Source organism: Nycticebus coucang, chromosome 9 (assembly GCF_027406575.1).
Source record: "Nycticebus coucang isolate mNycCou1 chromosome 9, mNycCou1.pri, whole genome shotgun sequence".
NCBI classification, from domain to species: Eukaryota; Metazoa; Chordata; class Mammalia; order Primates; family Lorisidae; genus Nycticebus; species Nycticebus coucang.
Window position 1 is genome coordinate 72,258,768 of NC_069788.1, and position 19,435 is coordinate 72,278,202.

General features: G+C 48.5%; 1 protein-coding gene across 8 annotated transcripts in view; it reads right to left on the reverse strand.

Annotated features, from left to right (window-relative positions):
* Positions 1 to 8,295: 8,295 nt before the first annotated feature.
* The window catches only part of RREB1 (ras responsive element binding protein 1), a 213,912-nt gene continuing 202,772 nt past the window's right edge, over positions 8,296 to 19,435 (reverse strand). For 7 of the 8 annotated variants that reach the window (XM_053601279.1, XM_053601278.1, XM_053601273.1 and 4 more), the window contains exons 11-13: positions 19,054 to 19,218; positions 12,781 to 13,608; positions 8,296 to 11,711 (exon numbers count right to left, since the gene is read on the reverse strand). In XM_053601279.1, the coding sequence (XP_053457254.1) occupies positions 11,254 to 11,711; positions 12,781 to 13,608; positions 19,054 to 19,218 (1,451 nt within the window). In that variant the 3' untranslated portion in view covers positions 8,296 to 11,253. The remainder of the gene's footprint in view (positions 11,712 to 12,780; positions 13,609 to 19,053; positions 19,219 to 19,435) is intronic. The other variant, XM_053601280.1, reaches the window with a different exon arrangement.

Below are 19,435 nucleotides of genomic sequence, written 5' to 3' on the forward strand. Positions count from 1 at the left end.
AACCATCCTCCTCCTCCTGGTGGCAGCCCAGGGTTCTCCTCTCGGGACTGCCCCCTCCCTTCTGTCCAGGAGGTTCAGGGATATCTGACCTGCCCACTGCTCCAAGAACGGGCTCAGACCAGCCAGGAAGGAGAAGTGCTGGCCCCTCATGAGGACGCACAGCTGGATGAATATAAGCTGAGCTCCTGGGGCTACACTGCTGCCACGGCAGGGCCCTACCTTGAAGGCAGCACAAAGAGAGCAGAACCAGGAGATGACACGGTGGACACTAGCCCTGGGGTGTCTGGCTCTAGCGGCACGTAAAGCCACTCTCTGAACTTCTCTGTGATGCAGGCTAACCCAGTCTCAATTTTGTTGCAGTTGTCATGAGTTGGATTATTGTCATTTGCTAATAAAGGCACCTTGAACAAGATGGAACCTGTGATCTTCCATGTCCATCCAACCAGCTGCTACATCTGGCTTCCCAGCCCCTAGTGACAATGCTGACAGGCTAACTGAGCCCTTAATCTCCCTTGTCCAAGCAGCGACTGAGTGTGACCTCTCTGTCACTCCTCTCTTCTCATCCCACTTCACCTCTTATTCCCTTTTGCCTAGACAATTGTGATCATTTCCCTGCTGGCTTCCTGTTGCACACTGTTGCTACATGTTTCCAGAGCAGAGCTCTGATAGGCTGGTATGCTCAAAAAGCTTCATAGCTCATGCCCCTCTGACATGACAGGACACCCATGGCCAGTCTCTGCTCTATGTGGTTCATGGGTTAAAGTCCTCCCTCCCTGACCAGCAGTGTCCCCGCCTTTGAATACCTGGGGACACTGAGTTAGTCATGCTACTCAATGACATCCATCTGGTTCTGGGGTTACTTGCCAACACCTCTGCTCTCCTGAGCTTCTGGAGGGCAGAATCTATGTCTTCCTGGCCTGAGATTTCCTCCCTCCCAAGCTCAGGACCTGTACACGTTTACTAGGGGAAGAAAGAAATGGATGCACAACACACCCTGCTCCCAGCCCCATGCTACAAGAAAGCCCCTTTCTCATCACCTGCCAAGTCCCCCATCCTTTCTTCCAGAAAATACTGCAAAGTTCATTTCCCGAAGTCAATCTGCAAACACTCTTCTTCCTTCTTTTTACCCCCCATTAAACACATTTAAAAATATCATTAGATGGATAGTATATAACAAAGTCTGGCATAGTACAATTTAGTTTTAGTAAATAACGAGGTGTTTTCTTTCGTTTCTTTGCATCCTCCCCTTTGCCACCTCACCCCCAAATGAATGCCGCATTCTCCCTGCCTCCCTCCTGGGCCTTCTGACCCCCACCCTTCCCTTCTCCCACAGTTAGGAAGGATTCACTGCCAACTTTCTCCAGCAAGTTGGTGACTTGGACAGAAGAAGTGAGCTAGGAAAGAAAGGCAGGTAGAAATATCTGGAACATTCCAGAGGACCAGGGCAAGGTACAGGTGGGGAAGCTCTGCTTGCTGGCATCACTCCTTTGGCGACTACTCGTCCCAAGCCTCCCATCAGGAAGGAGGGACATCATCCTGAGCATGTCCAGGAAGGAAACCCACAGAGGTGCCAAGAGGCCAGCACTGACTGTACATAGCTGAAGCCTGGCCTCCACCAGGACCTTAAGGGCAGGGTGTGTCATAGGCTTTTCGTGGTGATGCTCCAAGGATTCCAAACCCAACCGTTAGTGCTGGCTTAGCTGAACCTCACTAGCTCTGACCATGAAACTAGATGACTGTTTCAGAAGGGCAGCAAATGCAGCTGTATCTAGACTCAGGACAGCCAAGAAGCTGTGGACATGAAGTTTGCAGAAAGACAGGACCCCCAGGACGCTAGTGGCCAAGCCTGAAACACTGATGGTGTCAGGGCCCATAGGTCAGGCGTGGAAACAAAATTCTGGGTGTGGACAGGGGAGGAGAGTGGATAGGGCCAAACCGACAGGGAGCCAGGTGGGACCAAGGACCTTAAGGGCTGGGCTGGCCTCTGCAATATGATCTATGTAGTTGTCTGGTAAACTGTGTTTAGAGTCTAATGCTCTGAGAGCCCAGTCTTGAAATTCTTTTTTTATTGTTGTTGCAGTTGTCATTGTTGTTTAGCAGGCCCAGGCCGGGTTTGAACCTGCCACCTTCAGTGCATTGGCCGGCACTATAACCACTGTGCTATGGGCACTGAGCCTCCTGAAATTCTTTATGATATTATATTTGAACCGGGGTTTGTGAGTGAAGTCCCACAGGATGATGGAGTGAACACTGGGGGATTGGGGCCTTCCACTTCCCCAGGCTTCACACTCCCCAATTTCTATGGGAATTTGTTAAATAATGCGTAAATAATGGATCCTACCTCCTGAGATCTTGAATCAGAAGATCTGAAATTTTTAATAAACAACTTAGGGAATTCACTTTAATAGGCAGATGAGTGGGTGAGTTGTCTACATTGAGGCACCTGGCAGGGGGGAGAAGAAATAGTCTTGGATGTTCTGCCCCAGCAGATGCTTCACGGAGCAGAGATGAGCCATCCCTGCAGAGCTCTGCCCAAACCACTAAATCTTGGCCCAAAGTCACAGTGGTGTTTGTTATGCAACTGTAACAGTTAGGAATTCACTGAATGTCGTTGGGAATACATGCACCAAACATATATGTGCCAAATTACATTTCCATGTTTCATAGAAACCACATGCTCCCACTTTTCAGTAACTTCTTTTGAGTGGAAAACACAGTTCTGTTTCAGAATTTTTCTGGTGGGCAATTTCACCCTAATGAGACCAGGGGGCAAATCAGTTCAACACTTGTTCCTGCTCTGAAGGGATAAGGATATTTTTCCCTTCCCATTTCATTGCATTTCGATGAAGGCAAGAAACGAAAACTGCAGGAGAACATTCTGCAGTGTGCAAAGTCCTATATAAACATACCCAAGAATGAGGAAGGAAAAAAGGGGAACCTAACTAACACAGCAACTTCCAAGCAATTAAAACGGTATCTGAGAAAAGAGATGACTAATTTTTTCTTTCTATTTTCCTGCAGCTCCTAAATTTTGCACACTGAGTGGGCATTACTTTTATGTCAATTCCCACAAAAGAGCCTTGTGAGGTCCATGGAGGAAGGCAGGCAGGGCTGGACAGCAGCTGCAGCCTCTCGCTGGCCCCTCAGCCTAGGAAACAAGCACCACCACCACTGTGTGTGGGACATTAATTCCTGCCCTGACAGCAGGGCCAGGCTGGAGGCAGCAAATAGCAAGCGCCAGGGATATCACTTCCCTATTCAGCTGCGGCTTCCTTCCCCTAAAAGTAAAACGGGAAAGGAGTGACCACTTGTTTCTTATTTAGGACACTGACTTTGGCAGCCTAGAATTGACAGGGGCTGTTTTGTTGTTGTTAAAGAGCAACCTTCAATTACAAGTTTAAAATAAACCTGGTTTTCCTCCCTAGTTGCTGGCCTCCTCCTGGGGGTGGTAATGGAAAGGAGAGGCCCGAGAATTCTGTGCCTGAGGCTCTGCACCAAGGCAGGCAGCAGGCAGCTGGTGCTCTCACCCAGCAAATTGGAGGCCTTGCTTGCTCCTTGGCCCTTTCAGAGCAGCTTTTGGAATCCAGCTGTTTAGCAAAAATGCAGAAACCCCAAACAAGACTTTTAGTTTATTCGCATTTAGAGAGTGGCCTTGTCTGCCTGTGAGAGCCCTGGGAGGAGCCACCACAGAGCCCAGGATCTGCACACTCTAAACACTATCTGGACTTTGCATCCCTCCTCCTGAGCCATATTCTGTCTTTAGGAAGGAGAAGCCACAGCTGTCTTTCCAGCCAGCTGCTGGATCCACCTTCTGCTAAACCAGGCTTTGGTAGACCACACCAGGGCTTTTTAAACTTTACTGTGCACACGAATCCCCTGTGTTAAAAATGTAGATTTTGGGCTCAGCGCCCGTAGCTCAATGATTAGGGTACCAGTCACATGCACCAGGGCTGGTAGGGTCAAACCCGGCCAGGACCTGCTAAACAACAATAACAAAATAGCCGGGCGTTGTGGCGAGCACCTGTAGTCCCAGCTACTTGGGAGGCTGAGGCTAGAGAATCGCGTAAGCCCAAGAGTTTGAGGTCGCTGTGTGCTGTGACGCCACAGCACTCTACCGAGGGCGACATAATGAAACTCTGTCTCAAAAAAAAAAAAAAATGTAGATTTTGACTGGGTGGGTCTGGGTGGGCCTGAGGTTGTTGTTTCTAACAAGCTCCCAGGGGCCGTTAGTGCTGCTGGTCCTCAGACCCCACTCTGAGTAGGAAGGGAGGGAGTGGCCAGGCCTCATCCTGGGTGCTAGGTCTACACGCCCAGGACTCTGACACAGAGTGGGGATGTGTGATGAGTACCAAGGCCACAGTTGGGTCCTGGAGCCACAGGGAGCCCAGCAGCATGAGCTGGAAGGCGGCTGGATTATAGAGCCAGAGGAGGCCAGGGAGGAGGAAGTGGCAAGGTTTTTGGGCTTCAAGAACAGTGACTGCATCTTGGTGATCTCCCGTGAGCCCCTCCAAATAAATGTGCCCCACGGAAGCTCTGCCCACCACCTCACCGGGCAACACAGACTGCATTCCCTTAAGACTCTGCAGAAACAAGGGGAGACCCTAACATGCACCTTACGTACATTAACTCCTCTAACCCACATGACAATCCCACGGGGCAGGTACTAGTGCTATTCCCTTCTTAGGGATGGGGAAATTGAAGGCACAAAGCCACTCACTGGCCCTAAGAGGCAAAGTCAGGATTCACATTCCAGCCAGCTTGTCCCAGGAGACATGGCTCTTGGCTATTTCTCTACCCTAGCTCTTCAACACAGGGGCAGGTGACTGGCTGTGTCTTCTGGCAGCGGGCCCTGAGGTTTGGGATTCCTTCACCCAGGGCTGGTTCACCCCACCTGTCCCTGGGTAAATCCCCACATAGGCATGCTCCTCCTCTGGGTTCCCACACACAAATGTGTTTTGGTTAAATTTTCTTTCAACACGGGATGTTCTTTCCACTTGTATGAGGCACCTAGAGTAATCAAATTCACAGAGAGAAAATAGAATGGGGCTGTGGAGGCTGCAAGCGGTGGGGATGAGGAGTTGGTGTTTAATGGGAACAGCATATCAGTTTGGGAAGATAAAAAATTCTGGAGGTGAGGCTGGGCCCGGTGGCTCATGCCTGTAATCCTAGGATTACAGCTACTTGGGAGGCTGAGGCAAGAGAATTGCTTGAGCTCAGGAGTTCGAGACCAGCCTGAGCTAAAGCAAGACCCTTGTCTCTACTAAAAATAGAAAAACTGAGGCAAGAGGATCACTGGAGCCCAAGAGTTGGAGGTTGTTGTGAATTTTGATGCCACGGCCCTCTATCCAGGGTGAGAGCTTGAGATTCTGTCTCAGAAAAAGGAAAAAAAAAAAATTCTGGAGGTGGATGATGGTCATGATCATAATGCACTCAAAGAGGTTAAGATGACTTTTATGTTAAGTGAATTAACATTAATATTATTTTATCAAGACAAGGTCTCACTCTGTTGCTCAGGCTGCAGTACAGTGGCATTATCATAACTCACTGCAAACTCCAACTCCTGGGCTTAATTGATCTTCTTCTCTCAGCCTCCTAAGTAGCTGGGACTATAGGTACATGCCACTATGCCTGGCTAATAATTTTTTCATATTCTTTTGCTAGAGACAGGGTATCACTATGCTGCCCAGGCTGGACTTGAACTCCTGGTCTCAGCCTCCGAAAGTGCTGGGATTATAAGCAGGAGCCACCATGCACAGCCCACGACTATCTTTTCCTTGCATTCCTGTGGCCCTGCTGTGGTGGTCTCTCTGCCTCCACCCTTGTCCCTGTCACCCCACTGTAGAGAGCCAGTGTCCCCTCTGTGCCTCACCCCCTTGCTCCTGGCACTCCAGCTTCCCTGGCGTCCTGCTCTTTCCTCGCCAGTGCCCCTTACACATCTGTGTGGGTGACTTCCTTACTGCTGGCTGTCCCTCCCTGTCTGGGCCTCTTGCCCTGCCCCCTGGTGGCTTCCTCTTCCCCTTGGATGACACTGGCATACTCTATCTTCCTTCTGTCTGTTTAGTGCCTATCTCCCACCCTTAGGGCTTAAACTCCACAAGAAAAGAAGTCCGTTTTGCTCTATGCTGTATCTCCAGTGCATAAGGCAATGCTGGGTACACAATGGATGCCCAGCACGCACTCCTGTTGGATGAAAACATAATCAAGGTTAACTGGATCTTGGGAAGGGACAATTGAAACAGCCCTAAAATCTCACCATAGTCTACAGATGTTTACTTTTGGCAACTACAAAAGCAAAACTAATTTTTAAACGTATGTTCCTTTCACTTTCCCCATCCTTCTAACAGGTGAACATGGAAAAGAGAGTTGAAAGGGAGGAAGCAGAGGGAGCCCAGGTGGAGATATCTATGTCGGTCATGATTCTTTGAAGGCACTATGGAAGATCCAAATCAAATTGTTTATCTAACAGTTTATGCTTAATGATGAGGCTCATATTAATATAAATTACTATTGGAGCCAAAAATAAATTCTGCAAAAAGTGCCCACTCTGCCTGTGCCTAACTCCCTTCCTTCTCCAGGACAGCTGCAGGGGGAACTGGACACAAGTTCAAGGCACCAGCCTTCATGGCCTGTGCAGGGCCCTGCCTGCCCTCTGGCCACACCCCTGCCCACCAGCTGTGCCCATGCCATTCCCCCATGTTCCCAGGCCCTGGCAATGGGTGCCTGGCACAAATATGTAGGTTAGCCTCAGTCCTGGGCAGGGACATGGGACACCCTAGAAGTGAGAGCATGTGGACAGAATGATCTGCTGGAGGTTCTGGGGTTGCAGTTGCCCTGAGATGCCCCAGCCTGCCTATAATTCCTCTGTGATGGAAACAGATAAGTAACAAGTGTTTGCCCAACATCAGACTTTAAAAGTAACAAGCAGAGCTCTTTTGATTCATCTACTGTCTTCACCTCCTGAGAATGCCTTCTCTGAGGTCACCTGTATGGTGGAGTGGGGATGAGAGTGGGGGTGAGGGAGGGGTGGCCACCAGGTTTCAGCTCCAGCGTCTTGCCTATTTCACCAATAGGGACTGCTGCTTGCCTCAGAGGGACCAGGCAGGTACAGCCCAAAGTCTAGGGCTGAGGTGGCCAGCAGCAGCACCAGCCTGCACTGGAGAGGTCTCCTGTGAGCTGCTTATGTTATCAGTTCTGAGTTATTTGGCTGCTTTATTTAATCCAAGTCAGGACTCCCACTAGTATCTCATCAAAGCCAGTCTCCTAGGGCTGGGTGAAGTGGCACCCCAAGAGGAACATAGGGAGGCTTAAGGACCACAGGGCCACATGTCTCCTCCTGCAGTGACCTGGCACTTACAAGTGCAGAGTATAGGCCAGGCATGGTGGATCATGCCTATAAACCTAGCACTCTGGGAGGCCGAGGTCAGTGTACTGCTTAAGCTCAGATGTTCAAGACCAGCTTGAGCAAAGGCAAGACCCCATCTGTACTGAAAACAGAAAAACGAGCTGACCGTTGTGGTGGGCGGCTGTAATTCCAGCTACTTCGGAGGCTGAGGCAAGAGGATGCAGTGAGCCCAAGAGTTTGAGGTTGTCGTTAGCTATATGACGATGCCATGGCACTCTACCCAGGATGACAAAGGGAGACTCTCTCAAGAAAAAAAAAAAGTGCAGAGCATAGAATGCTCAATGTATTTTTTTTAGCATTATCTACAATTGCTTCTTCCATAACCAACTTCCTTCAATGTTGTTTGAGAACCACTCCCTTGTTAGAAGATACAGGGTTTCGCCCATTGCTTTTTTATGATAGACCCCCCACCCCGGGGTTACTGAACTCTGCCTACACTAGCACATTTTGTTCTTCCTCCACCCCACGCTGACTCAATCCCTTATAATGGGGTTGGAGGAAGAGGCAAGGACTTCTCAGAGGAGTGAGAGCCCAGAAAACACAATTGCTGGCTTTAGTCATTGCTAAACAAGGACTGAGAGTGGCCTGCATCACGGTGCCCCCTTGGTCTCACCTGCTGGGCCTGTGCACCCAGGATGAAGCCTCTCATTCCGAAGCTCAGACGGTGACAATGCCGCATTCTCTCAAGACAGCCCCCACAACTGCAGCCACACTTTCTAAAAGATGCTGCCCAGGTGATGTGCCGCTTTTTGTGTACCTGGGATGCCCGTAGTGTCGGTAAATGGGCCTGTGACTCCCCGATGGCACCTGACACCTGTGACCTGCCCCAAGTGGACTGTGAGTGTGGGGACGGGATGATAGCAAATCACAGGACAGCTATGTGACAGGCAATCTGCCGCTTTTAAAATATAACATTTATTGCTTAGATGGTTTGATACACAACAGCTTTCTTTTTATTCTGAATTTGGAAGTTCTATACAACTGAATACAAAGAGGAACAAAAAGTACCAAAACCAAACTTGTGATTCTCTGTTCATGTGGCATAAACCAGTTTTGTACATTAACATGTAGCAGCAGTTTTTAAGTTCCCTTTAGAAAAAGATGAATTCTAGACATTTATTATTGTTTCCTGTTTAATGCATGGGCTGAAATCACTAGGATCAACTTCCTTCTTGGAGAAAGAGGGAGAGGAAAGAGACGAACAGAGAGTCAGAACATAGGATGAATCTTTCTGAAACTGGCATCCGACTGTTAACGTAGCTTCCCCAGAGCTGCTCAGAAAACAGCCCTCTGGGGTCTTTTTTGTTTTGTTTTGTTTTCACAGCCAGGTGTTTCATGTAGTGATTGAATCTCAGCATTGTGTCCATTAATCAACGAAAAGGGAAAAAAAAGAGAAAAAACTTGCACCTCAAAAACTTTTCAAAAGATCCATATATATATTTTTTGTAAAAGCCCTGAGAGGAGAAAGAGAATCAAACAAAATGTATAGAAACAAATTAGCTGGACATGCAAACTAAGCTATGATTCACCCAGAGTTTTAAACAAATCACAAATTTCACAGTTTAATATTGGGGAAGGGGCAGAACAACAAACAAATAATACATTTCTCAACCTCACTAGTAAAATGTGGCAAGACCTTATTGACTACGAGGGTACAGATGAAGGCTAAATAAAGCTTTAAATCAATAGTGATATTGCGAGCTGCAGCCCCGGCTACACACATCGCTGGGAGCTGATTACTGCTACTTCTCACCGCAGCGTAGCGTTTAGTCACGGCTCCTCCCCACAATATTGCGAGTTTAGTGTGGAGAGTTGCAAAGAAAAACAAAACACAAAGAAACCCCAAATAATAATAACAACAAAAATAACAATAACAATCATAATTAAAAAAAACCCCACTAAGGGATGTATGAACTGGTTTTAACTAAGTAGACCAAAGGGATCATTGGTTCTGATTTGCATTCATCTCTACAGTAAATAAAACCTCACTTTAAAACTGGTTCATACATCCCTAATACAGTTAAAAATCATATATACCTCACCTTTTTCCTTTCATACGCAAAGATATCACTTTTCATTACCTCAAGATTATCTATCTTCCTTTGAAGTCTGGCAGGTTGGATTTCAGCCACCAGAAATGGGTGGAGAAAAAGGGGCACGCGTTGTCTTTGTGCACACAAGTCTAAAAGTAAATGAGCCCATGGGGCCATAGAGAGCCGAGGAGGGACGCTGGGGCAGAGGGATGCCTCCCCAGAGGAGGCAGGGGGCTCCGAGTGGAGCAAACACAGGGGTCCCCGGCAGCAGGCTGGCTCGAGCATCGAGGTCCTGACTGCAGGACGCTGCCCGAGCTCAGCTACAGTAGGATGTATTCCCCTCGCTGCAGGCCACAGTGAGGGAGGCTATTGCCTGTACAGGATGCTCATGGGAAGAATAATCCTGCCTTTTTTGCACCCAGGGGTTTGAACTATTTAAGAAACTTAGGAACAGCACATTTATGTTGAGGCACCAACCTCGAATCGCAGGAAGGTAAATATACACCTGTTTCTCATTTGACATCTTGCATGTAGTTTTGTTACCAGTAGTAGTATTTCCTCGCTTTGCAAATGACAGTAGCACAGCTGGGTAAGGCTTGGACCGAGCTTAGCAGGAAGCCTGGGGATACCTCGCTGGTGAGTAAGGCGCTCCTCACCGCCTTGCTTTCTCAAAAGCTATCTCTGCAGTGCTCCGGGCACACCCTGGCTTCTCCACGCCTGCTCCCCGGACGCATGCATCCACACTCTCCCTTCTCTAGGCTGCTCTCCTTGGCCGTGTTTGGGACGACCGCTCATGGCCCCTGCTGGATTCTGCAGTCATGAAAGAAAGGCTTGTCTGAGTACAGTAGAAGAGCTACCACCCAAGGGTGCCAGCGGCAGCCACAGGCAAAGGTTTACAGGGACCCAGAGGCAGCACAGGTCTCCTAGGACAAATATTGCCCATTTGTTTCTGCTGACTGCAGAGACCAGGAAACTGATGAACTAAAAATAATATTAATAATAATATTAATAATACATACACTGAAAGGAGAGAGGGGGAAAATCAAATATATGCCATCCATATATGTTTTCCATAGCTAAGTTGCTGGTGGGGGTGTCAGGGGGGTTAACTCTTCTCTGTAAATTAAGAACAAATGTCTTAAAACTTGAACAGTAACCACGTCTAACGCTGAAAGAATAGAAACACGAGGTTGAAGCTAGAATCTTTCCTGGCTTGAAACCATATTGGAAACCTTCATCAACCACATCCTGTAATACCAAGGACCAGACGACAGCTCTACCATGTAGCAAACAGGAAAAAAAAAAGGTCTATTTGAGAAATTATCATCTTATCCATCTCTCCTCTGGTCACTTATATGAAATTCACATCATTTTCTTCCAGTTATTGGCTATGGGTATCCAAGGGTATGTTTTTTTTCTTCTGTTTCCAGCTCACAGAACAAACAGTACTATCACAGATTCACAAGAACAAGCTCACACGCACACCAATACAAAAGGTAACGTTAATGCTCAAATGAAGAGGTCCTCTCAATTCATTAAAATATTTGTTTTGTTTTTTAAAGAAGTCATTTTGGAAAAACACCACACTCCCGACGAGGTGGAAGGATCCGGTGAGTAGTTAAGGCACTGGACTCGGCATGCACTGTGGCCTCGCACGCCTGTGGTGAGGATATGGCACTGAGCGGGTGGCCACGCTCTTGTTCGTCTCTCGTTCTCACTCCCCGGCAAGCGGAGAGCACAGAGGAAACCTCATGAAGTACAGATTTGGATGCTCTGCTCTGCTGGTTTGTCTGTGTGCTGAGGGGGACCAGCGGGCTGTCATTCCATTCCCAGGAGCTGCGAGGCCCCGTCGCCAGTGGTCAGGATGGGGTGGGTAGGCCTCTTGCTGCGCGGCTCCAGCAGGTCTGGCACCAGGGTTGTGGGGCTCTCCAGGTCAGGGTCACCCCGGGTTGGCTCGGCCACCTGCTCCGCTGTGACCTTCTCCTCCCTGCGGCAGCAATCCTTGGCCGCACTGGCCAAGCTCTCTTTCCGGCTCCGGGTGACGGTCACGTGGTTGCTGGTGTTAGGAGCTGACTCAGCCTCACTCTCCGAGACTGGGTTGTTGCCACTGTGAGTGGACTCATTCTCACTGTCCTCCTCACCCCGCTCATCCTTGTCGCTGTCCTTCCCATGGTGTTTGGTGTGCCTGGCTTTCTGGTGGATCCGCTGGTGGCGAACTAGGCTGTGCTTCAAGGTGAAGGTTCGCTCGCAGGTCTGACATTTGTATGGCCTCTCCCCTGGAGGACAGGAGAAAGATTGTGTATCCATTAATAATACTAAGGCCACCCATACCCATCTCCCTGGGCAGCATGTGGTGGGGGCTCCCTCTCTACTCAGTCAGAGTTCTCTTCTTTATCTGAACTAGCCAACAAGGGCCACACTCTCTTGCTCCTTTCAACCTCAGTGTTCTACATACTCAAACAGCAGATCAGAATCCCAGAAGCAGAGGCTTCTAGGACACACAGACTTGCCTCGACCAGAACCTGGGAGATAGTCTAGCAGAAAGACAGGAGCAGACTGTCCCCTAGGGCTCTGCACGGACAGCAGCACCTCCTAAGTCAAAGGCGGATGTTCTCTGCATCTGATGTGCAGCAGCCGGGGCTTTTCCAAAGGTTCACACAGAGCCAGGGGCAGCTGCGACAGTCACCTGTCAAGCCCAGGAATATCTCTGAGCCCAGCATGCAGCCTTCACACCCCTGAGCCCGGGGCTGATATATGTGGGGAAGCATGTGCCCGCTGTGGGTTGTGCTGTCAGCCTCTATACTGTAGGTGGTGAGTGGGCTACAAGAGGAGCATGAAAGCCCCGTTGTGCTTGAGTAGCAGCAGCAGAGGATGCGGTCGCTGAAGACCCACTGCCATGCAGTCAGGAGGAAAAGCCACTTGATTTTAATGGGTAACACAGTGCCTACCCCACGGGGGTCTGGGGAGGCAGGTGTCTTCCTGCCACAGGAATAGACCTGAGGCGACTCCATGGCCCCACGTGCCTAACATTCACCTTCTTCTAGATACCTGCTTAAGGCAGGACAGCCATGAACCCCATTCTGTAGCTGGGCTCAGATGGACTGAGAGACACATCATAATGCTCTCAAGAGCACCAGTGCTGAGGGACCACCCTCCTGCCTAGCCCTAAGATGCCTACACCACTTTCAAGGGCTAAAAGGACAATTCCTTAAAACTCCTACTTTACCCAGGCCCTCTCAGAGGACACACTGACAACCTCAGCAAACGCTATCTCGGGGGCCTCCCGCACCAGTCTGGACCCGACTGCCTCCCATGGCAGCTGCGTGCCTGGTCCTCCCCCTTTACCTGTGTGGGACCGCATGTGCCGGGTCAGGTCCTGCAGTGACCAGAACCGTTTGTTGCACACGCTGCAGACTTTCTTCCTCTTGTCCGCCTTGCTGGCCACGCTTTTGGGGGAGTCTGTCTTTGGTTTCTTGTCATCATCACTCTTCTCCGAAGACCTCTTCTCTGCTGTGCCCTCCCCATCGGAGGGGCCGTCAGCCTCCTCCTCGCCCTGCTTCTCTACCGAGGCTTCCCTCGTATCCACTGCTGGCTCCAGCGCCACTGCTGCGGGCTCCATGGGCTTCTCCTCTGGCTCAGGGCTGGGCGGTGGCCTGTCCGCCACTCCACCCTCACCCTCTGGAGGCGGTGCACCCTTCTCATCCCTGGGCTCCTGACGGCTGTGTGCTTTCCTGTGACGGCTCAGGGTGCCTAGGAACTTGAAGCTCTTCCCGCAGGTGTCGCAGGCATGCTTCTGGTCCTGAGGGGCAGAGCCTTCACTGCCCACGGCGCCTGCCTCGCCCTCAGCCAGCTTGAAGTCCATGAGTTTACTGGCGAAGTCCAGGTCGAGGCTCTTGTTGCTGGCTGTGTCTTCCTCTGCACCATCAGTGCCATTGGTGTCCTGGGCTCTCTCCTCTGTGCCGTGCTCCTCCTCTGGCTCCTGTTTCTCCTGGGTGCCCTTCTCTTCCTTATTCACAAGGGAGTCTATCCCTGCTTCAGCCTCCTCTACAGGGTGGTCCCCTGCACCTTGGCCAAGCTCAGTGGCTCCCTGGGATGGTGGCTGCTCCCTGTCCCTTGAGGTGAGATCTAGCACTTCGCCTGCTGTGGCCGACGGCTCTGCGTCTGACTGGCTATCTGTATGGGCAAGCACAGTGCTGGAGTTCAGACAGGATGCCACCAAGGACGCCCCTTCCAAGGACACAAGAAGGACTCAGCTAGACCCACCCTGGCAGCCCACACCCCAGACCCAGCAAGGACTTCTCTTGCCCCCCATTCTCATCACCCCTTATATCCCTGAGGACCAAGACGAACCTGGGAACTTCAGAAAGGCCAAAACAGCCTCCACATGCCTGCAGGTGGGTTCCCAGGATGAGCTGGGCCTCCCCTGCCACACACACAGATGCTCAGCTGCCCCCACCCCACAGGAAGGTGTGAGTGACTCAGGCAGCACAGACAGGGGCTGCGAGGTAGGAGAGGGGTGCATTCCAGAGGCTCTCAGCACTAGGGAGGTTGAGGAAGCTGAGTTGTAAGTTATTTTTCCAGAGCAAAGAGATTATACAAACATGCAACATACACAGGACCACCCCCAGAATCCTCCAAAGCAAAGTCTCTGATGAGTTTCCTAGGAAAGAACCCCAAGCCTGCATTCTGTGTAGATGGTACATATGCTCTTGCCTGACAGCTCACTTCCAGGTGAAGAGTTCAGAGGCCAAGGACGACACGTGTACACTTGTAGGCTTTCTGGCTGCCGTCAGCTCCATGAGTGGTGGGAACATTGCAAAGGGAAGGGCTCCCTCCATGCCAGGCGTGGCACGAGCACAGACGCAGGGGAGCAGACAGTGAAGGACTGTGGATGGTTTGGAGATGAGGCGCCTGGGCAGCCCTGACTTCTTACCTCCTCCTTGGTTGCTACGTTTCCACTGCACAGTGAAACTGTATGTGGAAAGCCCACCAGTTTTCAACAACCCTCTTAAGGGACAGCACTATAGCAACTTTAACGACACTAACCAGTGTCAAAAGTGCTGCCTTGCCTTCTCTTTATTCAGGTTGAACTAGGACTTAATGACTTTCCCAAGCTGGCTAGGACCTACTATTCAACTATAGGTCCAATGGCTTATTACTGGAGGGATTCAGGAGCTCCTCTGAGAATCAGGCAGGCGGAATTCCTTGTCACATAACACAAATATTTGATGTACCTTCCTTTATATGCTAGAACTGATTATAGTGCTTGAACCACAAAGATTAATGTAACTAATTTGGAATCTCCCTTGATTTGACCAGACACAGTGCAGTGTCAGTCCCCATCTATTATTCCTCTTTAATGTCCCATTTGAGATTATCTGCCATCAAAGTGGCCTTGGGGTCTGAGGTAAGGAGCTGCCTCTGCCCACGGTGTGAGGAGATACCCTGCCTGGGGCTTTTGGTGTGCCTACAGTTGCCTGCATAATGTCTACTTACATCACTTTGTTTCGTTTGTTTTATATTTGACTGTACCTTTTGGCAGCCGCTGTTGGGGCATCAAAAGAGGCTTCAAAGGGAAACAAATAATTACAGTGTGACTGTAAAATTTTTGACAAGAAATGATTTTTGAAAGTTACCTGAACACTTAAAAGATATGAATCCTGAGATATGCACACCAGTGTCTAGGCTGCATTCCAAGGAAAACCAAGATGCTCATTTTCTTGAATCATTTCAATAGAGCATCTATAGAATGGATTTTAGTATAAACTTTACAATAAAAATATAAAATGTTCAATCTACTTGTTGACTTTGTGGCGATATTTTTAGAAAGGTTTAATCTCTGGTTACTTTCTCTTTGCACCAGTGTATCTTATGCCATTTCTATTAATTGGTTTTTTCAGCAAAGAACATGGATTATTTTAATTTTTGAAACATATTTAAAATGATACACCTTGAAAAAAATAAAAATGAATTCTGAAACCAAATCCAGGTAAATATACTAAGATCAAACTGTTCTGTTCTTTGGTATGGATCATGGAGAGTTCCCCATAAGTACAAGAAAGGTCAACTAACTTCCTCTTTGGACAAATGGGGTTTGATTGTAGTCTACCAAACTCCCACCAGGGGGAGTGTTTTAGCAGGGTAGCCTGTGCCCTTCAATTTCCAACCAACTCCGTTTGAGTTTTAAAAATTTTTTATATTTATCTTTTTATTTTACTTTTTTAGAGACAAGGTCTTGCTCTGTTGTTCAGGCTAGACTGCAGTGGTGCCATCACAGCTCACTGCAACCTTCAATGCCTGGGCTAAAGTGATCCTTCTGCCTACAGCAGGAAAAGGCATACATCACCACATCTGGGTACTTTTCAGTACCTTTTTGTAGTGATGAGGTCTTGCTATGTTGCCCTGGCTGGTCTTGAATTCCTGGCCGCAAGGGATCCTCCTTCCTGGGCCTCCCAAAATGCTGAGATTCCAGACATGAGCCACTGCGCCTGGCCCCAACTAAGCTTTATAAGTGATTCTTATGGACAATATCCTTCACCTCTTTATGTATCATAAATATCTAATAAGGCCAGGTCCTATTTAGATCCCTTCTCCCCTCAACACCCAAACTCCCAAATGCAGGTAGCTGAGCTGATTGACGACTTTTTATAAGCACTGCTACCTTAAAAACATGCATTTCTTCTTTGCCTGTTATTCCTCATCTATATTATTAACCATTGAAGAAAACGGCTAGCGGAAGCTTAAGGGATCCTAGTAGACTACAAACTCAAAGCTTCCCCTATAGGACACTGGAAACTCCCCTAGCCAGCCCAACAATTAAAGATTATTGTTTCCTAAAAATTAAATGTTTCTCCATAGATGGGGAAGACAACCAATCTAAATTAGTTACCCGATCAGGCAGCTGACCTTGGTGGGAAGGACAAACAGTATCCCCAAGAGGAAGAGTGGGCCATGACACCTCTCTGCCCAGCAGAGTGAATAATGAGTTTCAGTTTAAATTAGAATATTCAATATGGTCCCATTTAAAGGAGACCTGCCCACCACTGCAGCATTTTTATCATTCTTTTAGTAGCATGGGGTTATTTTTTTTTTTGAAAGACCTTACATGACCAAAAAGTCTGACCTATGTTTTTAAATGCTAATGAATTTTAAGAAAATGTGATCTAGGCCAGGCACTTGCAGCTCTGCGGCTTGGGAGCCAGTCACATACACCGGAGCTGGTGGGTTCTAATTCAGCCCGGGTCTGCCAAACAATGACAACTACATTAAAAAAAAAAAAAAAATAGCTGGGTGTTGTGGTGGGCACCCATAGTCCCAGCTACTTGGGAGGCTGAGGCAAGAGAATCACTTAAGCCCAAGAGTTGGAGGTTGCTATGAGCTGCGATGTCACAGCACTCTACCCAGGGCTACAGCTTGAGGTTCTGTCTCAAAAAAAAAAAAGAAAGAAAAAAAGAAAAGAAAATGTGAACTAGGCATATAAACCCAGAAAACCTGTCAAGCTCTTCCTTGGTTGCTTCCTGCCTCTAAAAAAAAAGTCTTCCTCCAAAGCCTCACTTTCAGCTTCATAGGAGAGAGCCCCATCCCGTATGAAGCCCTCACCCCAGCCCCATCAGGTTTACCTCTTTTTAAAAATTCTCCTTGAAGTCACTAAACTCTATTTCCTAATCCCTTTTTCTCCCTCTTAAATCTCAGTCCTTTTTTTCATCATGGATTGTGACTACAATTAAACCAAACATGTGTTTTCTCTTTGCTGGTTTCACATTACAACTTTCAGTGACTTTTCTTTTTTCAAAGGCTTTGTCCCTTCAAGAAAACCTATACAACTTCTGGAACAGGGTGGAGGAGTGGAAGGGCTATGATGCGATTTAGAAAAACAAAACTTATAACTGCAAACTTATAAAAGTATCTGCAATGTAAAACTTGGTTCTGAACTGAAGCTGACACCATAAACTCTGATTTAGCTTTGTGTCTGCAGGGTTCTAGGCTGCCCCTCAGATAGGAGTCCCAGTGTTTCTTCCCACATGATCAAGATGCTAAATGCAAAATACGCACATCCAGTATGATGACTACACTTTTAAGACTTGTTTGTAAATATGGGAACCCATCGGCTCCCTTAAACTCCCCCAGTTATCAGCTGCTTTCCTTCCTTTGTAACTGCTGTGGGAAGAATCACACAGCTGCTTTCTAAACTAGTCTGAGAAAAAATGTTCCAGACTAACACGTAAGGTGGCGGCCGATGGTTAAACATTAATAGAACCGTCTGCAGCAAATGTGTGCTCTGCCACCATCACTGTGGCTTTCCTGAAGGTTGAAAAGCAGACCATCCTTGGCTCACAGAGAGCTAAGCTATGGCAAGACTCCAGGGGCACCCACACCTTTCTTTACTCAAAGATCCTAGTGTATTATGTGGAAACGAAGCTAGGGGAGGAGTCTGATCCTTAGAGGGTCTGACCCAGACTGAAGGGCCGGCAAGAGCACTCAGAGGTAGCATCACCAGGGCTCTGGAGGAGTGGGGCAGGGCAGTGGAGATGAGCTCAGAGGAGGAGCTCAGTTCAGATGTTAATGCCGCGGTTAATGCCCCACCCTCTGTCCACATCCACTCCTGGGGCTGGGGGTGGGAAAGTTCCCTAAAACACACACTCTATCCCCATCCAGGGCACAATTATACCTTAGAAAAACACAGGGGAATTATCTTTGGCTTTAAGCAATGGGGAAATGTCAAGTTTTCAAGGCCCCAAGAACTGAATCCAGCAGTGTAATGCTGTCACTGTTACTACCCACCGCCAACTGGTGGGGTCTCTGAGGAATTCTGCAGCAGGCGATTTTTTGTTTAGTTCTGGGGAGTGGGAGATGGAGAACCCCAACAGTCAGAGAGGATGGAGCATACTCAGTAAAGGACATGAGTAAACAGAGAAGCTGTAAGGGAAGAAAAGGCGGCAGAAGACCTATTGGGCAGCCGTTAATTGCTCTGTGGGGGCTGAAGGGAGGAAGCACACATCAGCACAGGAGAATGATACCCGGATTCAGGTCAGGCAGAGATGTGATTAAAGAAAGGACATGCAGAGTGCTTTTTCAAACAGGACACAGTTTTATACCGGGAAGAGAGTTACTGAAAAGAAAAACACTACACCCTCCCAACCCAGGGCTCACACTCCTCATTCCTGGAAATACCCGGCTATCCCAGGGGGCCCATCCCTGCTCCTGAGTTAGCTGCACAGGCTGGGGCTCCCCAAGCCTGTAAAATTGCATATCCCTTTTGAATGTGTCCACACTGAAGGCTAAAAATTATAGCTGTTCCTCTACATCCTGCCTCCCAACATCAGGAACAAAGGCATCTGCTGGGAGAGAAACACCTTCCCTAGTAGTCTGGATAAGCCACCTAGGGTCTCTGCCATCATTTCCCGAATTCTCCAGGCTTCTGGCTCAACTGTCAGCCCTGCTGTACATCTATGCTGACCTGACCCAGGAGTTACACTCCCCACCCTTGGCAGGGCCCACCTCTCTCGGCTGTGGGCTGAGAAGTAGCCCCACCACAGCTCAGACACTGAGGTTTGCTACGATTCTTAACTGAACTCCTGCCTCTCCCTCTCTCAGTTCTCCATCACCTGGCGGCACTACCTGTGCTATCATGGGATCCAACATCACTCTCTTTTGACTGGGGGATAAGCCCGTTTCTTCTCAGGGAACAGGTGGTAACTCCATGTTTGCGCAACTGGTGGCGTTCACAGTTAGATTTGGTAGAAAAGAAGGCATCGCATTTTTGACAAGGGAAGGGTTTCTGACCTGAAGCAGGAAAAAAAATACGTATTTATCCAGCTTTCTATTGCAAGGAAAAAGAAAAAGTCGCTTTTGATTCACTCTCCTGGGATTCTTGGCATGTGTCCCCCCTCCTCCACCCTTTCCTTTCAAGAAAATAAACAAAACACATTTAAAAATATATTGAGAACATCAATGACCAAAAGCATCATTCTGCCTTCTCCTGAGTATAATGGAGCAAGTT